Genomic DNA, 25,095 nt, shown 5'->3' on the forward strand with positions numbered 1-25,095 from the left:
AATGACTTCGTAATAATCGAATACTAGCTTCATGTCTCCATGCCTGATGGCAAAAGACGCGGCACAACAACAAAACACCGAGGGCATGTGTGCTGTTTTTGTAAGTTGCGAATGCGTAAGCGTTAATGTTCAGTTGACCACCGCTGAGTGCACCTTCGCGTTCCGGGCCGTGTGATGTGCTGTAGAGTGTTGCTGTGCTGTATCTGCCGCATGTCGGCATGGACGGCCCCCTTTTGCTAATGGCGAGGTTGCGGCCGCCGACGACGTAGATGTTTCAGACTCCATAGCGGAACGGTACGTATGCTGCCTCATCCCACCGCTGCATACCAGCGCGCGATTTTCTGTGCTTTATTCATGCGAATCAGGCGGTATGGAACGCGTTGCAGCCAATGCACTGACTAGGAGCGCGGCCATTTTATAACTTTAGTAATGACATGCACGTGCTATGGAACGCTTCGGAGTCACGTGGAATTAGGAGCCGCTTTCTGCTACAGGCACTAGACACCGGTCGCCTAATTTTAGCTTAATGGGCCATACATTACTCTAGCATTAAAAATATATATACGAGGATGATGAACAACGTCTGTTAAAGTTATTAGAGCCTACCAGGATGCATCACCCACGTGTAAAAGCGAGATTGGTTCGTTCTTGCTTTTTGTGGGGAAACACTTTCAGCGGCGATAGTTGGGCAAGCGCTGAAAAGTTACAGCCCAACCGGTCACTCAATACTTACGCGGGTGCGGGCGTCGACGTTCCTGCATACTACGACGGCCTTACTCGTGGGCGATGAGCCCGAAACGCGTGTGCAAGCAAAGCCGTCTGGCTTCAAAGTAATGACGGAAATACATTACACGATGCACCAAGCTACGGAGTCGCGTACGCATGCTTGTTCGATGCACTGTCAGGAATGACTGGTATAGCTTAAGCCATTTTAACAGCGGAGCTCTTCAAACTTTCTTCTGTCCGAGCGGAAAGAAGTGCAAGGGAACGGGACGAGGAGGCAAGGGCCCCTCCAGCAGGTCTTGGGAGTGCGTGCCTTGATTAAAAACGCTTCCCGTGGTCGGAATCGAACCCTCGCATTATGAAACGGGCGTCTATCCAATTGCGCACATCATCGCGTTCGGGGCACATCGCATTTCCTTTGGGTTCGTAGCAAGGGCGCTGGCCTTGGACTTCGACAGTTTGGATTTTGGACTTTAGAAAGGTGAATTGTGGACTTTGATCTAACTCAGTTTGCGTAAAGAAAGTTTCACTTTTCAACCATGTTTCTCTTAAGAAAGGGGCAGAGCTAAGAAAAGCCAAGTTAAATCTAGTGAAGACCGCCCGCTCCGCTGTTTCCTCAATAGCGAAGGTGGCCGATTTTTAGGGGCGAAGCCCCTTGCGGGGTCGGGCTGTCAGCGCCTCATGCAATCGTCGTAACCATCGTCTTATGTAGTCATCGCACTAAACACCGGGCCACTCGTTTACGAATCACGCTACAACATAACGCGTAAAAAAATTGGCCGTGTATCTGCTCCTTTCGTTGCAAATGTCGGAAAAAGACATTTCCCAAGTAAATATCCCCCTTTGCTTTCCCTCTCACCTCTCATCTCTTCCTGTACCGTCGCGCTCATCCCAAGGTAAACACACAAAAGTCTTGCTCAAGGCGATTTGAATTTACCGCGTTCCACTGCTACAGGCCGGGTTCCTCGATGCCAGCACTGCAGTACGGCGGAGACGCGCGTGAATCGAGGCGGCCGACTTCAAGATTTATAGAACCGCGTGGCCGTGCTCCACGTGCGTTCCAAGCAGAACGTTGAACCTAGCTAGTGGAACCTTTCGTTGCTGTTGCCGCGTGATTTTTCATATACCGCCAGGAGGTGGGGCGGTTAACATCAGGCGGCGGTTTTCTGCAGTAAATGTAGGTTATCATTTGCTATGGAAAAACCAAGCATCCATAAATGTTTTAATAAAGGAACACTGTAAATATTCCTTGTGTACTAATTTCCTGTCTTATATTTACGTAATGTCTTGTTCTTGTTCTTGTTCAACAAAGTTGAGAAGTATGAACATATAAACCCGGCTTAGACGTTTACATTTGGCTGTGAGACTATTGCGCAATATCTATTTTACTTTGGCCGGGTGGCTGAATCGAGTCACAGACAGACAGACATACATACAAACAGACATACAGACAGACCAAAATTTCTGGGTTTAAGTTGCCCAAGAAAGACTATCGTCTTTGAAAAACACCGGGACACTCGTTCACGCTTCCTCTGGAACGTTCGTAACACGTACCAAAAAACACCGGGACACTCCTTTTTGCCTTGGGCTAGAATGCTTCGTGCTTCAAGGACACAATATTTTTTACAGCAAATTTAGCTGTATACCTCTATTCTCCTAAGGTTTCCTCTCCGTTGGCAAAAACGCCAAAGCGCTAAAAATACACTTATATAGAATGCATGCTTCGCCCCTCTCCAGGTTTCACGTTAGTCGAGATGCCCGGGATTTTTTTCAATGGCTTTCGCACTAAAAAAAAAGGTGTTCTGTTTCCCAAGCCAACAATTTTCTTTAAATTGAGGTTGCTTTTACCAACCTGAGCCAATCACTACAGTCCACCTTCACTTACATTGCCGATACCATCGCGGGAAATTGCCTAAGGTGTTACCCGCCTTTGTCATGTTTGTAAACTACTCAGTTCTACTAAATGCTACTTGCATTAAAAGTGGAATGTATGTTACTGCCAAATGAAGTTCATAGATCCCACGAGTTTTGGTGTTGTCTTCCTCGATATTTTTTTCCGCTCGCCTGTACTGAGCCTGCCGAACAACGCCCGCCTTGTTTGCCTTATCGCAGAATCTGCAAGTCATGTGATTACTTACGTCCCCTCTCCTGTAGCAAGTCATGCAACGAAGACAACCACACGCAAGCGTGCGTGCCAACACGGTCAATTTGACTCATTTCTTTCGTTGCGACTCCAAGTTCAAAAATATTTCATCGTACGTTGACGTCGCAAGTGATGAACTTAATGGACGTACAAACGAAAATTACGAATGCCCTTTTTTGGGCAGTATGTTTTTGGCCCATCACCTTCAACGAGAGATTGTAGGAAAAAGCGGTAACTGATTGCCAGTGACTTCAACTTCAAGCGCGTGGTTAAAGGAGTCAAAGCGGAACTACAGAGTTGTTAAACAAACATTTGTAAAGAAAGCTAATATGATGATAAGTTCGATCTCAAAAACCCCCGAATAGCAGCTTTATCTCACTGAAGTTTCGTCCTTTTTGTTAAAATGAGCAGTTTGTTTACTGCTTGGTAAAATGTGTACTTAAAGCAATCGTGGCGCCCTCTATAAACAAGAATTGGCAACGTTGAGTACCGGTAGTCGTCTGTGGAACACCGGTGTAGTTCTTCGTGAAAACCCGCTGCGGTGACTGTGTGGCTACGGCGTTGTGCGGCGGAGCCCAATGACACGGGTTCGATGCCGGTGGTTGCTTTTCAGATGCAGGCTAAAAGCGAAAACTCGGGTGCGTCTAGATTTCCGCGCACGTTAAACATACCCAGGTGTTCAAAATTATCCGGAGCCTGCACTACGACGTGCCTCTTCGCCCTCGCCTGGCTTCGGAGCGTTAAACCCCCAAAATTTGAATAGTTCTTCACAAGAGCTCCGAAGCAATTCAGCGCAGCGGGATATGCCCAAGCCTCCTTTGTAATTTAGAGTGCAGGCCTGATGCCCACGACTGGAGCGTTCTCGTTCCCGGCGCCACGATTACAGTTTATAGTGTATTGTTATGATGGTGCCTTCAATATTGGTCTCCCACGTCAGCCCTCTCGGCAGCATTAATAGAGTTCATACGGTTGAAACACGGTTTCAGGTAAATATTTTACTTCCACTTTTGAAGAATAAATTAAGGTTTAGGAATACAAAGGCCTACTTTCGTTGAATGAAAGGGGGACAGGAATATCTAGAGGAGATTAAGTAGACGGCTCAGCACTAAGCTCGCACAACGGCATTTAGTAGGGAAACACCCAAATGAAATTAACCGCCGAGCTGCCAGAAACAAGTCCAAGCACTTGCGGACACATCTCACAGGCACCAAACGCCGAATTATAATAGTGGTTCCTCGTATGAAGCGTCCTGCATGTTACCTGCGCCCGAAGCGCGAGCTGACGCATTCAGGCAAGCTGAAATAGCCATGTTCTCGATCGCTTAATCTAAGTGCAGGAGTACGCCTTAATATAACCATCAAAACCTGGAAACGAAACTTCGCAGTTAACTGCCCCTTTCAACGGGTTTCAGAACGACAGGGCAACCATCTTGAGCTTAAAGGAGACTAAGGTTGGCTAATGTTTGGTGATACACGGGACACCGCTTCGATGCCAGTATCGGACATAAGCATTTTTTTTTTAATTTGATGGGCGGCTATTTTTGCCAAGATTGACGGCACCACCATTTACCTAGTAAAGTGCACTGATATTTCACACAAAAGGGTAGAATGTTCGTTAAATAATCAGAAATATATCCTTCGTGAGTCGAAAAGTCAGTAATATATTATGTTGAGATGACAGGTAAAGCTGTTCTTGCGGGTGACATTTAGGAGTACTTAGTAAACTGTGCTGTAACCGGCCGTAGGTTGTATTCCTAACTTATACCAGGCTTCCAATCAATTTTCGTTTCTTCTTCAACCAGTTACAGGAAACAAATTGCGCGCAGATATTATCGCGTCAAAAAGCGGCTCAAGTTACAATATCGAAGACATGTAAAATCGTCTCATAATGCATGTTACCGATATTCTAGATCCCTATCTTACCCATATCCTTAACTTGCTTTTTGTTCCATTCTATCGTCCCAAAAATAAGGCAGGCAAGGAAAGGTGCTGTTTTGCACAACGGGGGTGATATAAACCATATAAGACACTATGGGCTAATTTCACACTACCGCGCGGTACTTTCGAAAGGACTAGAAAACTCATTTACCTTGAGTTTTCTACTTTATTTGATAAACGGGGTTTGACGTCGGCAGCGCAGTTTGGCTTTAGAAAACAGCGATCTGCTGAAATAGCCCTAAATGAACACAAACAGCTTATTTTATCGCAGTTTTTTTTTTAATGTTCGTGCTGAGCTGTTCTTTTTTCTTGTTGACTTTTCCAAGGCATTCGAGGGTATAATTGCAACTGCGGCATCCGAAGGCGTTGTCAATTAATTATGAAGTCTTACTTTCAGCCCCCATAGCAGATCCTACTATCATACATAGATCGTTCAAAGGGTATACATATTACAAAATGTGTTCTGCAAGATGATATTTCAGATCCCCTTTCTTTTTGCATGAATAAATAATTCCAGTGTTCCAGGTGTTCAAATAGAAGGACTAGGGCATTAAAAACTGCTCCAAGTGAAGCCGAAATTTTCTGAACAACATATCTTATTTGAAAGCAAACGCGCAACTTTGCACTACTCGCAAAAAATAGCACTAGTAAATAGTCCCCTGGGCGTAAAATATTCCCCGGAAGTCATCCCACATCCTACCTATTGTTTCGAATTATTTCGATCAATCAGATATCGATGTGCAAAAGAAAACGAATTGTACTCATGACATTTTTCAATCATTCCTGACACGTTAAGTGTTATTTTCTTTCTGCCATGTATATCCGTGTTAACGCTGGAATTTGTATTTTCAATATGCAAGCCTGGTACTGTTTGTTTCTCTTGCAACAGGGGGTCGTGGGGATTTGCCAAGCTGTCCGTCTTTCGCGTAGATTTTAAAGCGAAGCGTTCTATGCCCCACAGATGACGTTCGAGGTCTCGCCAATACGCACTGCAGGAAGGCCAACTTTACTCAATGGGTTTCGCCAAACGACGACGATGATAAGCGAAGGCACATCAAGGGCTTCAAACAGAAAGAAAGCAAGAAAGAAAGAAAGAAAGAAAGAAAGAAAGAAAGAAAGAAAGAAAGAAAGAAAAGAAAAAAAGAAAGAAAAAGAAAGAAACGCTTCCCGTGGTCGGAGTCGAACGTGGGTGCCTCGCGTCATGAAGCCGATGTCTGTCTGATTGCGCAATTTCGACAAGGTCGCAGTTTTGATTTTGGACTTCGACTTTGGCTGAGGTTCCATGGGAGAAATCTTCGCGTTTTAACCATCTCCCTCTTGAGAAAGGGGCTTTGAATTTTTAATACACTGCCTGCTGAAATATTTAACGTGAATAAAGTATTATTTTTTACAAAACTCGAGCGAGGAGTACGATTACCCCGGAGAGAAATAACCTGGGCTCGTAATAGCAAATTTGGTGCCAAGTGGCTGCAGCTATGCTGTCGCATTTCTCTCAAGTGTAACACCCCTTTTGTTTAAGTTTCTTTGCACTGCAAGAAGCATCCACCAACCCGAATTCGGTGACAAATAGCAGATGATCCGCCGTCTTTGAGACACATATATGTTTCCATAAAACCTTAGCTGGCATTTATACATACACCTTGGCATATGAAGTGTCGGAGCAGCTGGTCGCTGCTGATCTGAGCCTTTGTGGTTTGGTTGTGCCTTCTCTCGGCTCGAACAGCAGCAACAACAACAACAACAACAACAACAAAAACTCGCGTCTAGGAGAAAGGTAAAAATAGTTTTAAAGCTCACTAGGTTGATGTAGCTGTAAGCGGACATGGGCATATATATATCACTGCCCACGAAAAAACTGCCACACATTCTTTTTCTCTGAATAGCTCGCTTTAAACAGAAAAGATGAGCTAAAGACCACCGGGATATGCACGCAGAATCCTATGGCAAAACCAGCTATGTTTCGAATTTTCGTTCTTGATATAGTTTTAAGTACTTCATTAGAATAGTGCCCTCAGTCGTTATACCGAATCGAGAAGGAGGCGCACTCTCCTTGAACGAGAAGGCTGCATGCTTGTTTGGAGAGGAGGAGGATAGCAAGAGAGTGGCGTTCTGTACTCGCTTCAATACAGAAGATCTGAATGTGTGTCCCAGAGGAGGTATAGAACCTCATTTAGGAATCACTGCCGACACGGTTAGACATATTTAAACAGCTTCGAGAAGCGGGCCTTTGAATATCGATCCCGTCCTTTCAGAGAGCTTCCCAAGACGCAATCCCTCTGTTCGATTTCCCCGCATACAGCTGCACTTCCTGTCTCAGGGGATAGTTCCCGGGCGGCACTGACAAATCGAAGGGGCCCGCTAACAGCAGAGAAAGCACGGTCGAAGCGTCAGCCGCCGCCTAGAAGACAAGCCGGTGGCCACGAAGGCGATGTGGAGGACGAAGATGAATAAGGCAGGCAGATTCACGCAACGACAATTAGGGGAAGAAGCTAGTGTCAACCATCAATTATGCATCTGCGACTTTCCTATTCTCGCCGCAGTAGCATGAAGGTTTAGCTGTTCGATTTTCTACCGCAAAGGCTGCAAATGAAGGCACGCGATGCTTAAGGAGAGTTACGGGATAATTGACTTAGGCCACCTGGGGACCTTTAGCGTTTGTCGAAAGTTCTTTCACGCATGGGTGTTGTTGACTCTGTCTCCACGAAAAAACTAGCCGCCATGCCAGTGATCGAACACCATGCAACTGAGCACGAGTTGCAACTCGTGCTCAGTAGCACAATGCCTTAGCTACTGAGCGACCCAAGAAAATTGTGGTGCTGGAGGAGTCTGAGCGCGAACATTCGAGCGCGTTTTAAGACCCTTCTCACGTTAAAGACGCTTCTGTCGATAAGGCGTGTTGCTGCTTAGCCCAAGGTCGCGATTGTGATTACTTCCGCGGCGGTCGTTTTTAAGTGCTAATGCACTTCTTAAGCGACCCTGAACCTGCGTCCACCGGCGATGTCCGCATAGCATACCCACGTGGGGGATTGGCCAGGAATCTCCTCGTCTTCCTTGGCAACGGGGGGAGATGGGCGCGCGCTGCCTGGCCGCTGACATGGCACATACCCACGTGGGGGATTGGCCAGGAATCGGGCGTGAGAAGGGCTAATGCACCCGCTTAAAGGAGTACTGACACGAAATTTCAAAGCTGAGATCCGCTCTAGCAATCAAGTACAACGACAACACAAATAGGTGTCTGTGAATAAATGCATCTTTCTTTCTTTGTAGTTGTGTGTGTGTGTGTGATCTCTCTTTCGCGAACATTACCGAACCGCGCAAATTCAACTCGTGCATTCGCACTTTCACATTCTTCCCCTCGGGGAAATGCGGGGAATTTTTTACTAGTGAGTCCCAAAACGAAAACGCCGGTACGTCGATATTTTGGGGGCTGGTGAAAGCACCAAGTTTGACAAATTAATACCGAGTGTTCCACTCATAGCCAGGTGGATAACTTATGATTGAGCTGCAGTTTGTAAAAACGATAGTCTCTTTTGGGCTACTTGAACGTGAACCTTTTGGTCTGTCTGTCTGTCTGTCTGTCTGTCTGTCTGTCTGTCTGTCTGTCTGTCTGTCCCTCGATTCAACCGCCCTGCCAAAGAAGTGAAACAGATGCTGCACAATAGGTTTATATGCCCACATCCAAACATAACTACTAAGTCCGGTGACAATGTTCGTACTTTTCATCATTGTTGAGCCAAAACAAAATATTACGCTTATCTGGGGCAAGACATCAACACATAAGTGATATTGGCAGTGTTTTTTTTTATTAAAAATACACGGATGATTAATGTGATGAAAGATAAGTCCAGAAAATACAAAAGCTGTCGCCCGCCGTTTCCCTAGCGGAATTTTAAAAAATCAAACGGCAAAAATAACGAAAGGTCCCAATAGATAGTTTTCATGTTCCGCATGGAACGCAGGTGAAGTAAGTAGGGTGCCTCAATTCTGTCGCGTCTCCGCCGTACGGCAGCGCTTGCATCCAGGCATTCGGCGTGGAGCAGTGGAACGCGGTGAATTTGAATTTGACTTGAGCAAAGCGCTAGCGTGTTTATCTTGAGAGGACCGAAACGGGAGAGGAACAGCTTGAGAAGTGAGCGTGTAAGAGAAGGGGGACATTTACTTGGCTGGGGCGCCAGACGACTATCGTCTTTCGTCGACTTTTGCAACAAAGTGAGCAGATACGAGGCCATTTTTTTTTCAGTACGTTTTCTCTTGTATGCTTGAATATATCAAGAATTTTTTTTAAAAACCAGCTGCGCACTCTCTCAGCCGATATACTGAGTCCTGGTTATATTAAATCCCCAAAAGTCTGGTTTACTTCATGCGTAGCGCAATCTACATTGATGCACCTGTTCACTCTGTCACAAAAATACTCTTTCCTGTGAACATATTAATTTTTTTCTTCTAGTAGCTAAGTAAAGGGAAAGGTGCAGATGTACATGAGAGTAAGAGACTCGGGGAGAACCACTAAAACTTCTTAGATTGCCTAACGACCGCCACTACCTATTGTTTCCACAAGCGGTATGCTTTGTTATAAATAACATACTGAAAGTGAAAAGAAAACCCACAAAACATATCACTTTAAAAATGGCTCACCAATGTTTCTAATCGGTCAACTTTTAACGACTGATTTCCGTACTTTGATAGAGTGATATTTTGCAATGATCCGCACTCTTGGGGCTTTTGTGTTCAAACTACACAAATGAAAAGAGCGTCCTTCGTGGCCATAGAAGCCTTCCGTGAGCTCAGAGAGCGGTACTCACGATCCAGGGGAACTCTCCGTCGTAGGCGTCCCGTCCACCGACGATGCGTCCTCTGCGGATCAGCTGGCGACCGCAGCGGCAGTTTCTCCTGAACGCTGCGCCAAGCCACGAAGGAACAAGATGGAGGCACATGCACAGCGATCGGCGGCTCACTCAACTCGTTCGCCCGCCCCGGCTGCTCCGGTCGAAGCCCGGTGGCACACTTTTGCCATGTCACTCGCTCTCGACGACGCTCCGCGGCCGTGACGCCGCCCCACAGCTTTTCCTCCACCGATAGCTCAGGCAGCGCGGCCGGGAACGACGACCCGCCGCGCGTACGAGGCACGCGACCATTCTCGTAATCGTAATCAGATCGGCGGTGCCGCACGCTCCAGGTGCCGAGGCAAGGCGGAGCAGTGCGCTTATGTTTTCTTGCCTGCCGCGGTTACTCGCTGCGAAGCTCCGTATCTTCGTGTTACGGCAGCCTGCTCGGCTAGGTTTCTTCCGTCCTCCTTTACATAACTCTTGTCGTTATAGCGGAGCTGTAAACGCCCGTCTGTGAGTCTTTTCTTTTTTCTTTTTCTTTTTTTGCTGTTGTTTTTGAGGCCTAACTAAGAGGCAGTCGAGGGAATTGAACTGATTTAAATTAAAAGAAACAGCAAACAAAAAAATGAAGAAGCATCGGTTTTATGCGGCTGAAGCCCGCTTGCTGCGGATTTTAAGCTCCCCGATACTGAACAGAAATGTGCCATCTTTGCGGACACGAAGAAAGGTCTGAGTAGATTAAGTTCGAAAACACATCACTTCTTCCTAATACATGAATTATCAACGTCTGATTTTGCAATGCTAATTGACATCCACCAAGTAGTAGTCAGATCTTGTGCTTAGCGTCCCGACGCTGTACTACGCGACTCTGCTCTATAGAGCGGTGCTTCACTTAGCAGCCCCTAACTCAAACTTTCCCAAACTAATCCTCGACTGACAGCGGCAGCCTGTCTCGCCTCCACTCACCTGCGTCGATGACGGGCGCGCTGACCAGCAGGCACGCAGCGATTAAAACGAGAGGCCAGGTACGACGGCCGTTTTTCCACATCCCTCAACCCGCAGACCCAGGAGTTAAAACTGCGGCGGCGGCGGCAGCTGTCAAGCGCTCGGAGCGGACTCGGTGATCACGCGGGAAATTCAAGAACTCGCTGTGTAAGAACTGATCAAGCCGAGGGATTGAGCGGTCCAACTCGCGCTGCGCCCGAGCGCCTGCAGCCGCACACGCCGCCGAGTAGGACCGCCGAGATTCGACGATGCCGCGCCGAGTCTGCGCGAGAGAAAGTGCGTCGCACGCGCTGATCGCGTCACGGGGGAAAACGTAGCGTTTATAACGCGCTCTCCGACCGCCGCGGCGGATGAGAATGTGGGTTAACGGGAGCCATCCTCGCTTCACTTAACAGCCGCCGCCGACGATGATTCGCCCTCGATTTTGTCTGTCGCGCGCTACCGCGGAACTACTTGCGAGGAAGAGCATCGCCGCACGAGCGGGGATCGACAGGAGTACACGTGCCTTAAAGCCGTACAAAATATACAAACGCTAGCGACGGGACAGGTGCTTCACACGTCTTTGCTGCGACTTCCGAAGCCTTTCATTTACCCGCTTCTTTCAGGCAACAAACGCGTGAACACCAATTGACCATATAATTTAGGAGTGGGAGGGAAGCGTCTAACTTGAATCCTAGTATTGCCATCTGCCCCACATCATTTCACTACGCCGCCACTTTAAAGGATGAAAGTCTCGCGAACGTTTCAGCACGTGCGCGATATGATTCAGGATGTACAGCAAATCTAGGTGCATGTGGCATCACAAGCTAATCCGTTTCAAATTGCGTATTTATTTGTGTTCGGCGAAGACAACTAAGCATAAATAATGCGAAGGTCATCACTTCATACCCTACGCATCTGAGAAGATCTATTCGTCTTACCAAAAGGTTGTCTTCAGCATCTTAGAAATGTTGTTAGTGTACCTTTCACCGGGATCTCTCATAACCCCACCGAGGGTCATCATGAAATTTCGCCACAATCAACGTGTAGTCATTAAAGGTATCTTCAAGCAGCCATGACAGTCGCTACCAGATGTTGAAGCTAATGGCTCCCCGGAAACAGTACACGGCTGATTCCCCACGTGACTTACTGACGGGAAAGTGCTGGCTCAAGAGCCAACGTCGCGGGCGGATACAAATAGTTCCTGTGTAGCGCGAGAGATTGCGTCTTCAGGAAAGACCGCGAGGATTAAACCACGCTGACGAGAGGACGGGGTCAATCTCACATACGCGCCAATTATCTGCGAGGAGTGGTAAATGGTAATGAAATGATGGTTAGTTTTCCTGGACCATCGTACGATCAGTGATTAATGTGCCATTTTTTAACAGCAGAGCTGTTTACGCTCTTGGTTGCGCCATCCACGGACAGAAAAAATACCAAGAAAACGACGAACGCACGTGAGTGTGCGTCTCATGAGGAGCGCCCGGCGTCGTCCAGGCTTGCGCGTAGGCTTGCGCCACGTGAGGGGCTCGCAAAAATAAAAGAAAAATACTGAGTGCACGTGCCCGCCAGCGTTTGAGCAAACAGCGTCGCCGTCAAAACGACTGTCGTCTGCTCCTGACGTCACTCGCTTCGCGTGGCTAGGGGCAACCACCTGTGCTCATAAAACTCGGACACACCGCGGCGATGGCGGCAGAACTTCCTCCGACTCCCAGGCCGCACACATGAAGGATGGGGCGACCAAAGAAGATCCGGACGCCCAAAGAAGAGGCGGCTTATCAGGAAGCACGCAGCGCTGCCAGGCGAGAATGCAATCACCCACAAGAAGAAGAAGAAGAAGAACAAGAAGAAGTACAGGTTTTCAACGGCGAGGTAGCGCACGATGAAGACTTTTCGGCGCTGCGGATCATGAGGTATACGAAGACTGAAGTGGACACTGTACAAATAAGGCACAATTTGCGTTTAATCTGGCCTTCTGTTCTGAGTCACTTATATGGCGCTTGTCAAGTTTAGCTCAGTTTGACGAACACAGCTCGGCTGTGTCATAAAGCTTGCACCGTTGTGCAAGGTGGCTTTGATACTGGTTTGAAGGTGTATCCAACAATTGTTCTTCATGCACTTCATCGAAGCGGTTGTGCACTCTATACCTGACGGGTTCGCTTTCAGTAAAACATTAACAGTGCGGCGAGCGTCTCGCATTGCGGAGCGAAACCCCACTATGCGTATCAAACACGTGTTTATGGATGACAATGTGACCGCGAACCGGAGAAAAACATGCCAGTCAAGATTAAGGGGGATTTTATACTTTAGTACGTGGATGTTGTCGCGACAAATAACACGTTCGTTTGAATGCTGACGCGGAAATAAGGCTGAGTACTGTTTATGACTAATACAACGTCGGGGCGACTACTGCACATAGTTTTACTCGTAATAACATGTTCTATATTTCAGTGTAAATGACTTGCCGTGTTCTGAAGAGCCTTGTAAAGCCATTTATGCGCCATTGTTGCACTTTGTTGCAATTATCATAGTTGGAAAAACTTCGTTCCACCATGTTTAAATAATTCAGATATCTTCATTACTTATGTAATGGCACCATGAGCATGGCTATATGTGCATGAGTCAAACATTTTCATCCTTCTCTACGAATGGCAAGAAAAGAGAAAGAAAACCTGGTTGTGGTATTCACGGTCGCGGAACGTGTTTATACTGGTTCAATAGTGAAAGTTCGCTCTGCAGCCTAATGCGGTGTTTGCGTGTGTATATAAATAAATATACCCGGTCAAGTTGGCCTCTGACAGGAATACTAAAATGGTGCGCCGGGGCAGAGCAAACAGGGACACTGCAAACGGGAAAGGAAAGAGGGGGGGGGGGGGGGGTGGAGGCAGTTGTGGGGTGTGCTTGAAGCTCATTCCACTTACATGCAGCAAACAGAGTTGGTGGCTATGTATTTGAAGGTAAATATTGTGCGCATGTGTGCTTCCGAACCTTTCTGGGTGTTTACCGCCAACCATAACGGCCTCTTTTGGCTCTTTTTGGCACGGCGTGATTTGATACACTTCCGGGTCGATGGCTAGACTCCTTGCCCTGGTGGTCGGCCGAGATGCAATTTCTAAATTCTAGAACTCGTTGTCGGGCTGGAGACAAGGGCACATCGACTGACAATTCTGAATCCCTGCACACGATGGTGACATTGTACAAAAATGGCCGAGACACCAAAATGGTACTTGTCACTATATATTGGGCTTCCGAGGGCGAATAATTGCGTGCACGCCACGGCGTCTAGCTTCCTTAAAAAATTAAGTGGATCTGAAATTCCCAGTATACAACTTAAACGACGACGTCTTTCACCAAAGAGCTACGAGCCACAAGTCTTGATTCTATCTGCGTGCACGTCCCAGCTAACGTAGGCCCCGAATAAAAAAAAACGGTACCAAGAGCCAATCGGACCAACTGCTTATTATCGGTTGTCAAGTGTAGTTCCAAACAGTACTTTTTATTACTTTTTTATTACGTTAAATTACATTTCATTACATTATATTCATTACATTTTTTCATGAAGCTCATAGTTATAATTTGTCAGTAGTTAAATAATTGGTTTAATTGCAGATATGTCAGTTGAACTGTAGAGCACTTGGAACCATTTGCCCAAGGTAAGCATTTTCGTGGCAAAACGATTTAGGTGCTTTTTTCTGGGAGAGAAAAAAATCAAGTGAAATACGAGAAATGCGAAATAGACATGTGCTCGCACGTCACTACTGTAGCACTGCGCTGCCAAGCGAGCTTTGGGGCAGACACGGCTGCTATTTCTTCTTCAGTGCAATGTTTGGTACAGGGCTGGATGTTTTTGCTGATAGAGATATAAGCGCCCGCTACTGACGCAATAATGAGCTTGGCGGGGTCGGGGTGGGTGTGATTTAAACGGGGGAAATCGCGACGGGTCACTTACAACTATTCTATGCGCACTCACCTCGTTCACCGACACACCAACACATGTAACAAATCTTCTCTCTTGCATTTGGTTAGATATAGACTGTCGAATTTTCTTTAAGCAGGCTTTTACTGCTCCAAAGCGTTCTGACCGGCCAATACGACAAGTGGGTATCGTCGATAAAGTAAATGATGTTGCTCAACGCACGAATGAGTCGACCTACCCAGCCTACACGGTGAAGCCCTTCACAAGGAAGATCACCTTAAGACGTTGCTCTCTGCCATTGTCTTCACAAAAGGCGACAAACGCTCCTCTACATTTCCTAAACAACACAAACTTAAAGAAACGACTATAGTGCCAAAAAAGAACTAGAATTCCCCGCGTATCCGCCTCCAACTCCCGCCTTTCATCCGCCCTCTCTTTTATCCCCTGAACACCCCTCAACAACCGCAAACGGGATAGCGAAACGGCCGGACTCTACATGTGGTTAAACTTTCGCCCTTTCCGTCCGCTTTTCTCCTCCTCCCATACGAGGCGACGGATAATGCATGCTGCCATGTATCCCACAAAGTTCGAGGCAAGACAACTCGGGCAGATTTGCGGACGCCCGTAGTTACGTCAAACAATTTAATATTTCCCAGAATTTGGTATTTCTCGAATAAAAAGGTGGGTGGGTTTTTTCGAGGTGTACTACAGCTTTCTGTGATACCTTAGCTATTAAATTAATCAATAAAAGGTGACCAAAATAATTCAGTAGTTTCTAAATAAATGTAACTTATTTGGTTACGTTAATCAACCAGGAATACTGGTAGCACTACACGTAACTGCCGATAATATTCTCACGAGAAGAGAAAGAAGAGCAAACTATCGTGTAGCCGCATGCTCATCTAACACCGACGACGACGAAGATGTCAGAGAGAGAGAGAGAATAAACGTTTATTTAAATCAACAGGGGGGATTGTGCTGAAGCATGAAGGAGGCGTCCTCAGTCCAGGATGCCTTGAGCGCGGGCAGCATCGACAGCCCGCCAGCCGAAGCTGGTCGTCCAGGCTGGTGCTCGCCAAGGCGCTCTCCCAAAGCTCGACAGTGGAAAGTTGCAGGTTGGGAGGAATCAGTGGAGATTGGTCACATCCGACCATATGGCGTAGCGTTCCGGGTTCTCCGCAAAATCGGCAAAGCGGGGAGTTCTGTCGGTCGAAAAGGTGAAGCCGGATAGGATGGGGGAATGTATTAGTCTGGAGAGCACGTAAATGACGTTCGTGCTCTCGGGGTAGAGATTTGTGTGGGGGAGCGAGTGTCTGACGCGACAGCCTGTAGTGCTGCGTGATCTCTGCGTAAGAGGTCAAGGGCTGCATGCGCTCGGGTTCGGCAACGCTGCTCTCGGTGCCCGCTCGGTGGGTCAATTCTCGAGCGATGGCGTCCGCCGCCTCGTTTCCAGGGATACCGTTATGTGCGGGAGCCCATACAATCCTGATTAGCCTCTTCAGGGGCTGCTGCTGAATGATGCGTAGAGTTGTTGTGTGAAGGCGTCCCCTAGCGAAATTCCGACAAGCCTGCTGCGAGTCGGTGACAATGACCGCTGCATTAGTTTGTACGACGGCGAGGACGATTGCTACTTCCTCTGCTTGTATAGTATTGTCGCCGGCAAGCGAAAGACTGCAACGGGGCTTGTTTTCGACGACTACGGTGGAAACCGCCGCGGACCTACCCGGATAAGACGCCGCGTCCGTATACGCTGTTGTTGCAGCATGCAGCCTGGTGATGGCTATCATGGCCAATTGCGAATAGGTACATCTCCGACATCTTGTAAATACAACGCTCACCATCAACCATCATGCACCTCATGCGTCCTGCCGCCGTGTAGTACACAGCTGGTACGATGTCTCGAGAGCTCTTCGTCGTCTTTTTTTTTTTGTAAATATTAGTCCAATTTATCTGTGACTCTGTCGAAGGGTATTTTCGAAGTTATTACCTCGGAGATTATCCCGATTATGAATGTTATTAGGCGATTATCTCTAAGGGTATCGCATTACTGTGGAATGATTACGATATAAGCCCCAGCTTGGAGTCCTTCCTCATTAATTAATAGCGCACATAAGTTAACGGACAAAAACATTTAAAACCTACCAACCTTCAGGAGCTAACCTTAAAATAGGAGCGTGAATATAATATTCACGCCATCAGCGCAATTCGCTACCTGGGAGTGGAACTAACAACTGCCACTGTTACAGCAAAGGGAGTCGACACTGTCGAAGAAGCAGCCATCGTCGTCGCAGCCACCACTGGCAAGACACATGTCACCATCGTCTCACACTCTCAGACTGCGTGTCGCAACCTCAAAGGCGCAATTCAACAGCTGCGAACATCCATTTTACCCAGCACCAACCAGCGGAGATACACATAGGATATAAGGCGGCTCTTGCCGCTGCCCTCGCTCTTATACAAACCCGGTGTCACCCCCGGGGTGGCGCGCTGGCTTGTACACGCGTGAGCTCCCACGAAGAATCATCGGCACAGCGTACTCCGACATCCTGGCTCGTGGTCGCTTGGGACGATATTTTCGGCTGCACATAGCAAGATAACTTAAGACGGGGTTGCCTATATCGACAGTAACAGACGAGCACATTTCCACATGTTACAATACCCTCCATACATTCTACTGTACGCAAAAAAAAAACGTAATTTTTTCTTAGAGCCATGTTCTATTGACCACAAGGTAAGGGTCTTAGCGCATACCAACCCTTTCCCCAAATCTCAACCCCCCCCAACTGATCAGCTCAAACCCAGGACACCAAAAACATCACGTAGACCGGGAGAGACAGGCCACCCAAACCCAACGGACTAAGGAGGCCCCCGAAACTATAGTGGTCAGCTCATCAGCATGTGAATCCCCGAATCAACGTTAATTCATAATCGCTATGTGTCACAGAAGCTTGTTTTATAAATTTTCACCTACATTTTTGCTTACCAGTCATCACCTTTAATCTCAGTCCGATTATATTGTCTTGCCTCCGAGATTGCCTTTACTCCAAGGAAGACATTATTACCATGATGATGACTTAATAGTGAATAGAAAGCGTACAGCGAGTAAGAAAAGGTCCCGCAAATAAACTGCAAATATATCTCTTTATGAAAGCGCGAAAGTTAAACGGCGCATGCAGTCGTTGCGTAGAGACAGTCATATACGTAGTGGTTGCGTAAAAAGAACCATGAGCCATTGCACTCTTGGAAGAAGGCTGATTAGCGTAGTTTTGTATTACACCACATAGAGGTGGCACAGGATTTAGGTGGAAGGTGTGAGAAAATTTTGTGTTTTTTGTTTTGTTTAGCGTTGACTGCGGTCATTTCTAAGAAACACACATATTTACATATTTAGTGCGCGCTCTTCATCCGTGGTGCTTGCCACCCGACGCTGCCGATTACTTTCTCGTTGTCCCCCATCGTAGGCGTGCTTCGTGGAATGGTGAGTGCGCACTATTTCACCAAGGTCGCCGCCACCTTCCGTACAGAGCGCATTGGGGTAGCTGGCCGATTTGCCGGCTTGAGTGTTTGCTCCGCGGCGTATGCAGGCCAGCTGCGTCTCGGCGAAGTATTTAGGCTGCTGCGTTGTGCACTCCTCTGCGCTATTTAAATGCAAAATTGTTGCTTGGTTCCAACTTAAGTCACCAAGCTCATACTGGCACCGTTCGGTGCCACAGTGGAGATGATATTTGACTCTGACTAGCATGATCCAGAGCGGTTAAATGGCGGTCAATCAGAGATATCTGCCAATACTTTCCCACTATATCTAATATATTTTGCGAGTGGGTCGGCGTAAAACAGCGGTCCTGAAAATTTTTTTGTTTGTAAAAACAAACTTTCGCAGAAATGATCTTGCAACCGTGAGAGCCACGACGCGTACACGGGCAACAAGCAGAAGATCGCGCTGGCGCAACACACTGCTGACTCAAATTGGGCCGCCTGCATATGTATTTGTGGGTAAACTGAATATGTATTTGTTATTGTTTGCAGCTTGGAAAGAATCCTGAGGTCGCTACGACAATGCCCCCCCCCCCCCCTTTCCCCTTTCCACCACAATTACAAACCACGACAATTTATGACACTGAGTATACGGGGTCCGGACAGTTTATCGAAGCCGTTTTATCGAACGCCGTTTTATCGAATCAGTTTTATCAAAAGTGTTTTCCCGGCCTTTTTCTGTAATAAAATTAGCAGTGCGTTTTTAGTTCCCTTCTCGCTATGTAATTTGCCAATCTTGTCTCCACAGCGAGTCTATTTAACAGAATTCGTAGTCTTTGTACTAGTTGTCTTATTTCCTGCGTGCTCTTCTGTAATTCGCGAAATTTGTCTCCAGAATTTTTTTATTCTGTTCATTGCGCAGGTGGTACTGCCACAATGAGTCTCTTTGTGTCTCTAGTCCCCCCTCTGATCTGAAACGGGCATATTTTCGATAAAACGGCGTTCGATAAACTGACTGGGAACCATTATATGCTTCAAATCAGCCAACCGTCTGAGATATGCGCCATAACTACTTTTTGGATTACGTTCAAGCCACCCCTACCTAATTTCCGGAACAAACTAATAATGTGTTTACCCCTCCGACGCCGTTCGTGGTACCACAAGACACGGATTTCATTGTAATTACATTGAAGGGGGTCAGGATAGTTTTTCCAAGGCCTTTGCACCGAAACCGCTTTGTCCGACGCCGCTTCTTACATCGCGTTAGACGCTTATCGAATGTTGCTTCCCGATGCGTGTATACCTTATTTATTTAAAACTCCACTTATACAATTCATGCATTTATATCCAGTCCTTGTTTAAAACTTATAAAACACAGTCACATTTACCCTTATTGAAAGCAAACTAGCAGTCTACACAAAATATTAGGCATACTCTTAAATGCACACTGTACATATTGATTAAGAATCTTGTTCCCTCTATGAGTTCCTTCTTTTCCATCAACGCCTTTTTAATTATTCGGATCCAGCCTACCGGCCTGAATTTGTTGTTACTATGTATTTTTTCGTGCGGGAACTGTCACCAATGATGTAGCATCACAACACCATTTGCTTTGGAAAGTTTCACTGGATACATATTCTTGGTCACTAAAAATACTTGCGAATCCTCGAAGAATTTGGTAGTGAATGGACCTTTTTCTAGTAGCGATCAGAGGATGCGTGGGCTGCCGGTCCGCGGTCGCGGAATAAATGGTCCCGGAACAAATGGTCCCGGAACTAATGGTCCCGGAACAAATGGTCCCAACGTCAAACTAGAAAGAAATGGCCCCACCACTACTGCTCCTATTCGCACTTTCCAGCAATGGTGGCGCCACCGCGCGCTTTTTTTCGGAAGCTGTTTGTAGGTGATCGGCGTCCCGGGCGAAGGCAGCCGGAGCGTTCGGAAACGTGGGGATTGAGACCGCAAAACCAAAAAGCAATCGAATGTGCTGTGCACCGCAGTATAGAAATCGCTCAGTGCCGGAAAAAGCCAGCGTTCATACCTTTCCTAGAGATAAAAAAGCCCGAAAGGTTTGGATAACTATGCTCCGCATTGGGAAAGGTGTCAGCAACACAGTGGGGTTTGCAGTAGTCACTTCACGAAAGCTGACTTCTTCTGGAGCAATATCCGTAAGTTTAGTTCGCTCTCTCGTTATTGATGGTGTCTTTTTCGAGCAAGTTGAGTGTGTCGTTTATTAATAGATGGTCTGCAGCCACTGAAACCACGGTTGAAGAAAGGCGCCGTGCCGCCACATAACATTCATAATCCTATGCGCACTCACGAGAAGAAAGTGAAGCCAAGAACCAACATGAGAAGAACGTCATTGTTCTTTCATTAACGTGCTGGTTTCTTTTAATAAATGCTGCATTCCAGTTGCATTTTGTGCTTTGTTGGGTTGTTTGCGCTTCGTTCTCTTTTTAGCATTGTGTGTGATTACTGTTTTGAATTTGCTGCTTTTTTTTCTTTATGAAACCCCCCACAGGAATGGGCGATGTAGGTATTTGTAATAAATAAATAAACTTGTTACTGCGGCATCGTCGTTTCCGACAGCGCGCTGAAAGCACGGCACAGCTAATGTAACAGGCCCTGCCGTAGAGGCATCAGCGTTTGATATTTAGTTTCGGTATTTTTATTATTACCTGTAACCTGCATAAACGCCGTTGGATTTTTCCTTGTAAAAACACCCAACAAAATTATAATTTACTCGCATTATTCGCACTTAACCCGACACAATCGCGCAAGTGGCAATAACAAACGCTGAATCCTTGGTTGCGTCTGCTTGGCGCCTAATAAATATTCTTAAAGTGTGCTTGAACAATTTTACGAGCATGGATGGAAGTGTAGCATCCTTTATAGGACCTGCAGTGCCAACAAACGTTCACGCAGTGCGGTTGGCGGGTCACGCCATGTAGTTGCAGGAACAATCCCTCGATGCTGCAGCATGTCATCGGTGGCCTCCCTGCTGCCGCAAAACACTGTGACTGGCGTTAGAGACTGCTTCGCCTTCGGCAAAGCACCTTCGTGTCAAATCGGCAAGGGAAAAGATGGTGTGAAGAGACACTAATGGGCCCTGATCGGCTTTTTTCTCCAGACGCGCGCGCTTACGAGACGTCCCGATCATCGTCCCGTCCTCCATTTTGGATACCCCGTCGCGCCACCTATATTCACTGGAAAGTGCGCGCCTGTATGAGGGAAGGAAGGGGGTCAATGTGTTTATGTTTATATGTTTGTATTTGTGCACAATATATTTTGCATCTGTTGATATATAATATATTTGCTAAGGCTGAATTTATTTGAGTAAAATGCGGTATACAGTTTTTTTTTTGTCGCACTTGTACGTCCTCGCGTGCTTCCTTTGCACGCATTTTTTGTTATTCCGAATATAAGTCTAAACAGTGGTAGACCAGTGGCAGACACTTCAATCAAAATCAGCGTGTACTGGGCAGCCCTCGGCCGGTGTTTGAAGCGAATACAATAACGGGCTGCCACAATTGTCTTATTTAGTGGCCTTAAGTGCACTCGCTTCGGTAACAAATTTCTTTGCTTAAGATGGCCCTCATTGCCCTCTTTAGAAGAAATTGGCCATGGTGCTGACTGTCGCGACAGCCTGGCTTGACCAGTGGCTCAGCCGATGCTCGCGATCAGACGTCCGCATGTCTGGAGACTGCCTGTCACCAATCTCGCTTACTAGCGGCGTCCCGCTACAGGTGCGGCTTCCTGGATCACGGCCGGACTCAGAAAATATCTTCTTAAACGGGAAGGGAGCGTCTGGCCATGCCTGGAAATAGTTGCGGTGTCTGAGAAAACTTATGAGGGGGAGGGCGGGGGCACAGAACTCACTAAGCACGCACCCCTGAAGTGCTTGCTCACAAGAAACTAATGGCGCTTCTTTCTGAGGCATGCCTCTACGCATTCTGTAAATCATGGATGGAGCCGCATGTTTCCCACGTGGCTTGTTCTTCCCCTGTGTTTGCACGTGGCACATTCATTGGTTATAGTGACAAGGCAGATAATTGAAATAACGATGTTTTGATAAACCAAAAAGTCGAAAACATCAAAACTGAAAACATAACAAAAATCGAATAACTGAAGTAACAATATTCGTATTCAACGTATAAAAATTGCGAAGACAAAAAGAAAAAAGGCCGGAGAAAAATGGCGGAAATACGAATAAAAAAATTCCCCAAACGGGCCAGTCGTGTAATGCCCTGCACTAGCACAAAAATGCATGGTTGGCAGAAATACCGCGTTTAATCTATATAATAGCGTAAATTGAGATAAGCGGTTTAACGGAATCTGAAAAACAAAGAAAACAAAAAAATTATAAACTGCACTCCAGCAAGATACAACAAATTTGTACAAACAACCCACGTGGAGTTTTATAGAATCATTTTGCCCGAAGAGGTGCCTGGGACCATTTGTTCCGGGGCAATAAGTTCCGGGAACATTTTTTCCTACTAGAGTTGGGATCATTTGTTCCGGGACCATAGGTTCCGGGACCATTCGTTCCTACACCCGCCGGTCCGCCATTCTTGGCAGCCACCTCCTACAAAAAAAAAAAAAAAATAGCAAAAGGGCGCCCCTCAGGATAGGTGACCGGTAAAAAGCGCAAAGGCTCGCATCGGGAAGCAACATTCGATAAGCGTCTAACGCGATGTAAGAAGCGGCGTCGGACAAAGCGGTTTCGATGCAAAGGCCTTGGAAAAACTATCCTGACCCCCTTCAATGTAATTACAATGAAATCCGTGTCTTGTGGTACCACGAACGGCGTTAAACACATTATTAGTTTGTTCCGGAAATTAGATAGGGGTGGCTTGAACGTAATCCAAAAAGTAGTTATGGCGCATATCTCCCGCGGAGTCTCGCCACTTCCGGTTCGAAAGCTCTCCTGGCCTCGCGTAGGCCGGCGGCTTTCACGCGAGCGTGTGCTTGTTGTTTATCTTTCTCCAGCGAAAAAAAAAAAAACACCCACGCTTTGCGCATGCAATGAATAACAACGACGAATCCTACTAGGGGCTCTTCTGAAAGGTAAGCAATCTGTGACGAAAAAACAACACGCTCACGCACGCGTAAAAGCCATCGGCGTACGGGAGGCCAGGCGAGATCTCGAACCGGAAGTGGCAAGAGCAGACGATGCACCCATGAGCCTTTACGCTTTTTATCGGTCACCTACTTGTTTTTATTTTTTCTCCTTCACCAGCTCGTGGTGGGTTCACACGGGCTCACAAAAAGGCTTTCTAAGAAAAGAGGAAAAACCTTTAAGGCTGTCCATTCTGCGAGCACTCGCCTGCCAGGGAGGGAATAACGAAAAAAAAAAAAAGGACAGAAAAAAGGGGGCTTCGACCACTGCAGATAAGTCGCGGGAACGGACACCTGCAACAGTGACATTGATGTGAAAGGTACAGGTGACTTGTCGGTGCGGGAGGGGCTACAGCGCCAGGATATTTTGAGCCCGAGTTCTTGGGGGCGTGCCTCATTGCCATTTTCAGTTCGCCGTGGCGGCCGCTAGGAAGACCGCTACTGGAAAAAGGTCCATTTAAATGGTGTGCGCAGCGCTGGAAACCTGCCGCCCTTGGCACTTTGAAAAGGAGCGGCATACTCTGCCCTCAATGACCGTATTTAGTGAGGTGATTGATTGAGGCGCGAAGGTGTATGGTTTTTGTCCTATAATCGACATTTAAAAAAAGCGCACAGCAAGATATCTGAGAAAATTTTTCAGTCAAAGCCATGAGCTCGTCAAGACATTCACGTGGCCGAAGATTGGTGAGCTTTCTTCCGGGTTCTTTCCTTCACATTGACAGACACTTCAAGGAAAAGATTTCAGAGCACGAAAGTGCTTGCCAGTTCAACGATGAACAGAGCCAGGTCGTGGAAGACCGGAAACTGCTGCTGAATAGGCGTGCATCCTCGCGATGTCTCCGAAAGCATGTGCGTGCCAGGTGAGCCCCAAAGACGTTTTTTTTTTTTTCTTTTTTTTTTTTGGAGGGGGGGGGGGGGGGCGGAGGGGGGGGAGGGGAATTCACACTCGCTTCGAGATAAGGCAACCCTTTGCTTCAGGATAAACGCCAGGGTGATCACACGGTCAGGAGTTCTGTGCAGCTGTCTTTTCTTTGAGACAAGTTCACACAGCAACGTATTACACAAAACAGAGGAATTCGTGAGCATAAGTTTTTCTCTGATTATGGTGTCGATGGCTTAAAATAGGCTAAATTTTTCTGATGTTTGTGATTAAGATCCCACTGCTGTCGATATTGAATAATGCCTGAGATGACCTACGAAAATATTGGCGGTACCAGCGTGTCGTTTTACTTAAGTAAAGTGATGAGACAAGTTGGAATGCATCATGATACATAGAACCCGCAAACAAAGTTCATTGTGGATACGTTTTCAATGTCTCGCACTCTAGCCGGAACATGTTATGCAGGCCACGCCGACTTTTTTAGTTGCTGTGAACGAAAAAAAAAATGTAACAATTTTTTTTTTTGTTTCAGCAAATGTCCCTCCTGCCCTATGAAATTACTATCAGTCGTGAAAGTCACGCACTCCCCTTGGTCTGGTCCGCTGGAGTCCAATGGTTACACGCCACTAGAATATATTGTTTCAATGTACGATCGTGGTGTTAAAGTATGAGGCTACGCACTAAGGCTTATTATGCCTTAGTGCGTAGCCTGTCAGGAAACGGATACCAGCGTTGCTTTACATGCCGCACAACGATTTGTTATTCTTATTAAGCATCATTTTATCTACTGTAGGCGTCACCACGCTGTTTTGCACCGATTACGGCATCAATGAAAATAATAAACCGGCCGTGGAGATAAGCGCACACGCGAAACAGATAGGTCTTTATCCAGGGTCTCGTACAACTCAGCAAAAAGTGAGTTTAAATCACTGAATTTCTGGCATTGACAAGATAGGACACAAGACTGCACACGCCACTCAAAAAACTATCATTTTCCCATTATTGTTAACATAACAAATCAATTGCAAGCCGATTTGGCCATTCCCGAACTATTTTATTAGAACAAGTATACAGACAAGCGCTTGAGATTCCCT

The 25,095-nt window shown here is 46.7% G+C and overlaps 2 protein-coding genes across 4 annotated transcripts in view; one reads left to right on the forward strand and one right to left on the reverse strand.

The window, feature by feature from the left end:
- LOC144178504 (venom protease-like) overlaps positions 1 to 25,095 on the reverse strand; it is a 65,790-nt gene that overhangs the window by 14,844 nt on the left and 25,851 nt on the right. Inside the window, exons 1-2 of one of the 2 annotated variants that reach the window (XM_077706418.1) lie at positions 10,596 to 10,877; positions 9,606 to 9,700 (exon numbers count right to left, since the gene is read on the reverse strand). In XM_077706418.1, coding sequence (XP_077562544.1) covers positions 9,606 to 9,700; positions 10,596 to 10,677 — 177 coding nt within the window. In that variant the 5' untranslated portion in view covers positions 10,678 to 10,877. Of the gene's footprint in view, positions 1 to 9,605; positions 9,701 to 10,595; positions 10,878 to 25,095 lie in introns of those variants that run through there. The other variant, XM_077706417.1, reaches the window with a different exon arrangement.
- Positions 1 to 25,095, forward strand: part of LOC144178502 (brain-specific serine protease 4-like) — a 47,213-nt gene that overhangs the window by 3,179 nt on the left and 18,939 nt on the right. The window contains exon 2 of one of the 2 annotated variants that reach the window (XM_077706415.1): positions 23,844 to 23,981. The exons of the other annotated variant lie outside the window; for it this stretch is intronic. Coding sequence (XP_077562541.1) covers positions 23,955 to 23,981 — 27 coding nt within the window. The 5' untranslated portion in view covers positions 23,844 to 23,954. The remainder of the gene's footprint in view (positions 1 to 23,843; positions 23,982 to 25,095) is intronic. 2 annotated transcript variants of the gene reach the window in all.

Source organism: Haemaphysalis longicornis, unplaced genomic scaffold (assembly GCF_048455015.1).
Source record: "Haemaphysalis longicornis isolate Haplotype H1 unplaced genomic scaffold, Haemaphysalis longicornis Haplotype H1 scaffold_4, whole genome shotgun sequence".
Classification (NCBI taxonomy): Eukaryota; Metazoa; Arthropoda; class Arachnida; order Ixodida; family Ixodidae; genus Haemaphysalis; species Haemaphysalis longicornis.